The sequence below is a fragment of the Hypomesus nipponensis genome, chromosome 25 (assembly GCF_054491055.1).
Source record: "Hypomesus nipponensis isolate SF chromosome 25, ASM5449105v1, whole genome shotgun sequence".
NCBI lineage: Eukaryota > Metazoa > Chordata > Actinopteri > Osmeriformes > Osmeridae > Hypomesus > Hypomesus nipponensis.
In genome coordinates this window covers 1520001-1527500 of record NC_140385.1, presented here as the reverse complement: position 1 = coordinate 1527500, position 7500 = coordinate 1520001, and the positions used below count along the sequence as shown (strand labels likewise).

At 52.0% G+C, this 7500-nt stretch overlaps 1 protein-coding gene across 2 annotated transcripts in view; it reads left to right on the top strand.

Annotated features, from left to right (window-relative positions):
- Positions 1–7500, top strand: part of trpc5a (transient receptor potential cation channel, subfamily C, member 5a) — a 22016-nt gene that overhangs the window by 10867 nt on the left and 3649 nt on the right. The window contains exons 8-15 of one of the 2 annotated variants that reach the window (XM_084691356.1): positions 943–1080; positions 1765–1963; positions 2115–2254; positions 2726–2926; positions 3105–3226; positions 4683–4878; positions 6426–6632; positions 7236–7277. In XM_084691356.1, the coding sequence (XP_084547482.1) occupies positions 943–1080; positions 1765–1963; positions 2115–2254; positions 2726–2926; positions 3105–3226; positions 4683–4878; positions 6426–6632; positions 7236–7277 (1245 nt within the window). Of the gene's footprint in view, positions 1–942; positions 1081–1764; positions 1964–2114; positions 2255–2725; positions 2927–3104; positions 3227–4682; positions 4879–6425; positions 6726–7235; positions 7278–7500 lie in introns of both variants that reach the window. The other variant, XM_084691355.1, reaches the window with a different exon arrangement.

The window sequence follows — 7500 nt, the reverse complement described above, 5'->3', positions numbered from 1 at the left end:
AGAGAGGAGAGGAATGTGCCAGGGAATGAAGGATAGGGGAAGAGAGGGAGATGATGGAGGGATGGGAGACTGAAAGAGAGGGGAGAGTAAGGAGTAATGACTAGGAGAGCAATATAGGGAGGGAGGGAGGGAGGGAGGGAGGGAGGGAGGGAGGGAGGGAGGGAGGGAGGGAGGGAGGGAGGGAGGGAGGGAGGGAGGGAGGGAGGGACAGTTTATCAGAGCCAAGAGATCAACTGCTTATTAGCATACTGTTACCTAGCAACAGACCCAGCTGCATCACTGCATGGTTCCACTATAGACTGGATAGAGAGAGCGGGAGGAAGTGAGGGAGGGAGGAAGTGAGGGAGGATAGAATGAGCGAAGGAAGAACCTGATAAGACTTTAGCTTTCTCTTTCCTTTCATCTTCTCATCTTTCTAATTCCTCCCTCTGTCTGGTGTGTAAGGGCTGTGTGTGTGTCTTTCAGTCAAGGTTAGGGGAGGAAGAGGAGGGGCACGTAGATTTAGGTATTTGAATTTTAACAGCTTCTTTGTTGGACACACACATACTCACTCACAAACAATAAGGTTGATAGATGTATGGCTCCTAAATCTCTTTCCTTGGAGTGTGTTCACAACTTCAGCTCTGTTTGCGCACTCTTAGCAGATTAAAGAGTAGAGGAGAGAGAGGGGAAAAGAGAGGGAGGAAACTAAAAGAGGGAGAAAGAGACAGAGAGAGAGAGAGAGAGAGAGAGAGAGAGAGAGAGAGAGAGAGAGAGAGAGAGAGAGAGAGAGAGAGAGAGAGAGAGAGAGAGAGAGAGAGAGAGAGGTGGGAAGGACAGCCATAGAGGACAGAGTTTAGAAGAAGCTAGTGATGGTTTCCCAAACCTGTCTAAACCCCCTCCCCTCCTCCCCCTCCTCCCCCTCCTCCCCCTCCTCCCCTCCTCCCTCCCTCTCTCCTGTAGTTTGTCTCCCAGCCTAACTGCCAGCAGCTTCTGGCGACCCTGTGGTACGACGGCTTCCCCGGCTGGAGGAGACGCCACTGGGCCGTCAAGCTGCTCACCTGCATCATCATCGGCCTGCTGTTCCCCGTGTTCTCACTGGTCAGCCTGGAGGGGGAGGGGAGGGGGGGGTGTTCTCACTGGTCAGCCTGGAGGGGGAGGGGGAGGGGGGGGTGTTCTCACTGGTCAGCCTGGAGGGGGAGGGGGAGGGGGGGGGGGGTGTTCTCACTGGTCAGCCTGGAGGGGGAGGGGGAGGGGGGGGTGTTCTCACTGGTCAGCCTGGAGGGGGAGGGGAGGGGGGGGTGTTCTCACTGGTCAGCCTGGAGGGGGAGGGGGAGGGGGGGGTGTTCTCACTGGTCAGCCTGGAGGGGGAGGGGGAGGGGGGGGTGTTCTCACTGGTCAGCCTGGAGGGGGAGGGGGAGGGGGGGGTGTTCTCACTGGTCAGCCTGGAGGGGGAGGGGGAGGGGGGGGTGTTCTCACTGGTCAGCCTGGAGGGGGAGGGGGAGGGGGAGGGGGGGTGTTCTCACTGGTCAGCCTGGAGGGGGAGGGGGGGGGGGTGAAAAAAGACATTCCTCTGTTCTCTCTCAATCCACACTCATCTCCCCCTCCCACTGTGACTTCCCCCTATTCTCCCCCTCTCACTGTGACTTCCCCCTCCTTCCCTCCCTCCCTCCCTCCCTCCCTCCCTCCCTCCCTCCCTCCCTCCCTCCCTCCCTCCCCCCTCCCCCCTCCCTCCCTCCCTCCCCCCTCCCCCCTCCCCCCTCCCTCCCTCCCTCCCTCCCTCAGGTCTACCTGCTGGCTCCTAAGAGCGCCCTGGGAGCCTTCATCAAGAAGCCCTTCATCAAGTTCATTTGCCACACGGCCTCCTACCTCACCTTCCTGCTGCTGCTGCTGCTGGCGTCCCAGCACATCGCCCGCACCAACCTGCACGTCCAGGGCCCCCCACCCACCCTGGTGGAGTGGATGATCCTGCCCTGGGTCCTGGGTACGCCTGCCTGCCTGTCTGTCTGTCTGTCTGCCTGCCTGCCAGCCTGTCTGTCTGTCTGCCTGCCTGCCAGCCTGTCTAAAAACAGCAACTTTGCTATGATGCTTTGTTGTGTGTGTGTGTGTGTGCGTGTGTGTGTGTGTGTGTACAGGGTTCATCTGGGCAGAGATTAAGGAGATGTGGGATGGAGGTTTTACTGAGTACATCCATGACTGGTGGAACCTGATGGACTTTGCCATGAACTCTCTTTACCTGGCCACCATCTCCCTGAAGATAGTAGCCTACGTCAAGGTGAGAGGGTGTGTGTGTGTGTGTGTGTTGGTCTGTGTGTGTGTCTGTATGTGTGTGTGTGTCTGTGTGTGTGTGTGTGTCTGTGTGTGTGTGTGTGTCTGTGTGTGTGTGTGTGTGTGTCCGCGTTGGGATGTGTAAACCTCTCTACGTCTATCGTCTCCCCTTCACCCCTTATCTCTCTTCCCCTCCCTCCCCCTCTCCATCCTGTCCCCTCCCTCCTCCCCTCTCTTCTCCCCCTTCCTCTCCAACCCTCCTCTGCTCCCCCCTCTCCCTCTCCCTCTCCCCCTTCTCCTCCCTCCTCCCCCCTCTCCCTCTCCCCCTTCTCCTCCTTCCTCCCCTCCTCCCCTCCCCCCTCTCCTCCTCCCCTCCCCCCTCTCCTCCCCTCCCCCTCTCCTCCTCCCTTCCCCCCTCTCCTCCCCTCCTCCCCTCCCCCCTTTCCTCTCCTCCTCCCCTCTCCTCCTCCCCTCTCAGTATAACTCTTCCAGGCCCAGGGAGGAGTGGGAGATGTGGCATCCCACCCTGATAGCGGAGGCCTTGTTTGCCATCGCCAACATCTTCAGCTCCCTGCGGCTCATCTCCCTGTTCACGGCCAACTCTCACCTGGGGCCCCTGCAGATCTCCCTGGGACGCATGCTGCTGGACATCCTCAAGTTCCTCTTCATCTACTGCCTGGTACACACACACACACATGTCTATATATACATTCACACACACACACACACATATGTATATATATATTCTTTCACCACATACACATATGTGTATATCTATATACACACACTCACACACACCTGCTGCTGTCTAGTGATAGGTTGTGTGTGTGTGTGTGTGTGTGTGTGTGTGTGTGTAGGTGCTGCTTGCGTTTGCTAACGGTCTGAACCAGCTGTATTTCTACTATGAGACCAAGGCTGCAGACGAGCCCAACCACTGCAAGGGCATCCGCTGTGAGAGGCAGAACAACGCCTTCTCCACGTAAGACTGACTCCTGTGTGTGTGTGTGTGTGCCCCTGTCTCCTTGCCCCTGTGATCCCCTCACCTCAACCGCTACCACACACTCACTCACACTCACTCACACATACACACACTCACCCTCACACACACACACCTAATACACACACACCCCCTGGCTGAAGCTCTGGGGATATTGCTGAGAGTGCAGAGTCCCTGCCAAGCTTAAAACAGGAGCCTGAATATTTACCATCCAAGACTGTTTCAGATAATGGGTTTATTGATTCCATATCAATACCAGCACACACTTCACACTCCTCCTCACTCACTCTGCTGGAGCTGTCTGAACCACACACACACACACACACACTTCACACTCCTCCTCACTCACTCTGCTGGAGCTGTCTGAACCACACACACACACACACACACACACACACACACACACACACACACACACACACTGTTAGATGATAAGCTGGTGAGATAGTCAGTGATGATGTATTGCAAACAGTCCATAGTTGTAATAATTTAACACACGGACACATGCATGCTAGAATGATGTTTAACCCCTACATAGATGATCTGTGGTTTTATTATTTGGTGTAAAGGGAAGAGAGAGAAACAGAGAGGAGAGGAGAGGGAAGGAGAGAAACAGAGAGGAGAGGAGAGGGAAGGAGAGAAACAGAGAGGAGGAGGAGAGATGGGAGGAAAAAGATAGCAGAGGGAAAAAGAGAGAGAGAGGAGAGGAAGACATCCTGTACTAGTCGATTAAACCATTTCTCCCTGTCAAAATAAACACTGTCACTCTTTCATTTATCTCTCTCTCTCTCTCAATTGTGATTTGGAGTGTTTGGCTGTTGAATATTTCATAGAACATAAATACAACAACAAGACCATTCATTTCTCATTCCTTCTGTCTCTCCATCTCTCCATCACCCTGTATCTCTCTCCATCACCCTGTCTCTGTCTCTCTCCATCTCATCTCTTCATCATCATGAGGATGATGTGATTTAGCAGATTTACTGCTGATTGTTGCCTCATCAAATATTTAACATTCTCCTGCTTCTGCTGTAGGGGAACCAGGGGGGGGGGGGTAAGAGAGGGAGGTAAAGAGAGAGAAATCCAGGAATAGAGAATCAGAAGTAAAGAGAGCGCGAGATGGAGGGAGAGAGCTGATAGCTTTATTGCATCATCAGACTGACTCTCTGGCAGCAATAGAGAGGGAGCGAGAGAGAAGGAGCGAGAGAGAAGGAGCGAGAGAGAAGGAGTGAGAGATAAAAGAGAGGGAGAAACAGATTGAGAGGGTGATGTAGTTCTGAATACTGGTTCCTGTCCTGGTTTCATGAGCATCCAATTGTTACTGGCAGGACAACAAACCCCTATCCCCTCCCCCTGTTTCTTTCCCTCACCTCCCCCCCCTCTCTCCTCCCCTCTCACCCCCTCCCACCTCCTCCCTCCCCCCTCCTTTCCCCCCCAGGTTGTTTGAGACCCTGCAGTCTCTGTTCTGGTCTGTGTTTGGCCTGCTGAACCTGTACGTCACCAACGTGAAGGCTCGCCACGAGTTCACAGAGTTCGTAGGAGCCACCATGTTTGGAACCTACAACGTCATCTCCCTGGTGGTGCTGCTCAACATGCTGATCGCCATGATGAACAACTCCTACCAGCTCATAGCTGTGAGTACTTTTTAGTACTATTACTATACTAGCACTTTAAAATAACACTCAACATGCTCAGACATGATAGTTTGCGTGAGTACTAGTACCAAGAAAAACGAAACTGTTCATAAGTGCTATGTCTATTATCCAAAGCAATGAAATGCATCTTGGGAAGCAATCCTTTGAAATCCTCTGATTTAGATGGTGTTGAGGAGAAGTTGCTCTGTGTGTGTGGAGCAGGAGGATGGTGTTGAGGAGAAGTTGCTCTGTGTGTGTGGAGCAGGAGGATGGTGTTGAGGAGAAGTTGCTCTGTGTGTGTGGAGCAGGAGGATGGTGTTGAGGAGAAGTTGCTCTGTGTGTGTGGAGCAGGATGGTGTTGAGGAGAAGTTGCTCTGTGTGTGTGGAGCAGGATGGTGTTGAGGAGAAGTTGCTCTGTGTGTGTGGAGCAGGATGGTGTTGAGGGGAAGTTGCTCTGCGTGTGGAGCAGGAGGATGGTGTTGAGGAGAAGTTGCTCTGTGTGTGTGGAGCAGGATGGTGTTGAGGGGAAGTTGCTCTGTGTGTGTGGAGCAGGATGGTGTTGAGGAGAAGTTGCTCTGTGTGTGTGGAGCAGGATGGTGTTGAGGAGAAGTTGCTCTGTGTGTGTGGAGCAGGATGGTGTTGAGGGGAAGTTGTTCTGTGTGTGTGGAGCAGGAAGGTGTTGAGGAGAAGTTGCTCTGTGTGTGTGGAGCAGGATGGTGTTGAGGAGAAGTTGCTCTGTGTGTGTGGAGCAGGATGGTGTTGAGGAGAAGTATCGCTCCACAGAAGGATGGATCCTCCTTCCTCCAGCTCCGCACCAACACACAGGGCTCAGTCAGAGGAGAACATTACACTAGTACTAAGAGGATTCAACTAATAGTAGATGAATACCACACAAGTGCTTTAAAAATATTGATACTATACTAGAGCAACTGCTATACTAATTATATACTTCCTGTGTCCAGGGCAATGCAGACATTGAGTGCAGTATCAATGCTATACCAGTACTAATACTGTACCAGTACTAATAGTATACCAGTACTAATACTGTACCAGTACTAATACTATACCAGTACTAATACTGTACTAATACTATACCAGTACTAATACTGTACTAATACTGTACTAGCACTAATACTATACAAGTATTAATATTATACTAATACTGCACCAGTACTAATACTATAACAGTTCTAATACTGTACTAATACTATACCAGTACTAATACTATACCAGTACTAATACTGCACCAGTACTAATACTGTACTAATACTGTCCCAGTACTAATACTATACCAGTACTAATACTGTACTAATACTGTACCAGTGCTAATACTATACCGGTATTAATATTATACTAATACTGTCCCAGTACTAATACGATACCAGTATTAATATTATACTAATATTGTACCAGTACTAATACTATACCAGTACTTCTTCCTCCTTCCTTACTGGACTGAGCCACCTATGACAAAAGAATACCACCAACATTGTTGTGTGTCAATAAAGTTTGTATTGTATTGTACTAATACTTGTGCGTGCGTCCAGGACCATGCAGATATAGAGTGGAAGTTTGCCCGCACCAAGCTGTGGATGAGCTACTTCGACGAGGGTGGCACCTTGCCCCCCCCCTTCAACATCGTGCCCAGCCCCAAGTCCACCTGGTACCTGCTCACCTGGCTGCACCAGCGACTCTGTGGGGGGCGGGGCAGCACAGACTGCAGCCGCAAGCATGAGGACCTGCGCCAGTTCACCGTGAGTGGACCGGGACCACACACACACACACACGCTCGCACACACACACGCACGCTCGCACACACACGCTCGCACACACACACACACGCCAGTGTCGGCAACGAGACCAGGACAGGAACATGATCATGGACTTGGAAAATCGTAAACTCAGACACTAACTGGAGCACAATCAGCTTTCACTCTACACACCCTCTCTCCCCCTCCCCCCTCCCCCCTCTCCCCCTCCCCCCTCCCCCTCCCCCTCCCTCTCCCTCTCCCTCTCCCCCTATCTCCCCCTCTCTCTTTCTCCCCATCTCCCCCTCTCCCTCTCTCTCTCACTTTTTCTGATAGATCACCCTCATGCCCAGCACTCACTCACTCACTCACTCACTCACTCACTCACTCACTCACTCTGCTCACCCACACATACAGGCAAGCTCCATCAGCCCAGTTGAAGTCTGTTGTGTTACATAATCCAGCCCACATAGGTTCAGATAGTTTCACCAATCTAAAGGAGGAGAGAGCGTGTGTACCGCTGTGTGTGTGTGTGTGTGTGTGTGTGTGTGTGTGTGTGTGTGTGTGAAGGTACACAGAGTGCTTTAATATTATTTCATTTCCTTTCAGGAGCGCCATGCTGATAGCCTGATACAGAATCAGCATTACCAGGTCTGTGAAGTGTGTGTGTGTAGTGTGTATGTGTGTGTGTGTGTAGTGTGTATGTGTGTGTGTGTGTAGTGTGTATGTGTGTGTGTAGTGTGTGTGTGTGTGTGTAGTGTGTATGTGTGTGTTCTTTCTCGATACAGAGAGCAGAAGATTAAATACATCTCAACTTTACGTCCTAAATCCCCCTCCCCCTCCCCCTCCCCCTCCCCCTCCCCCTCCCCCTCCC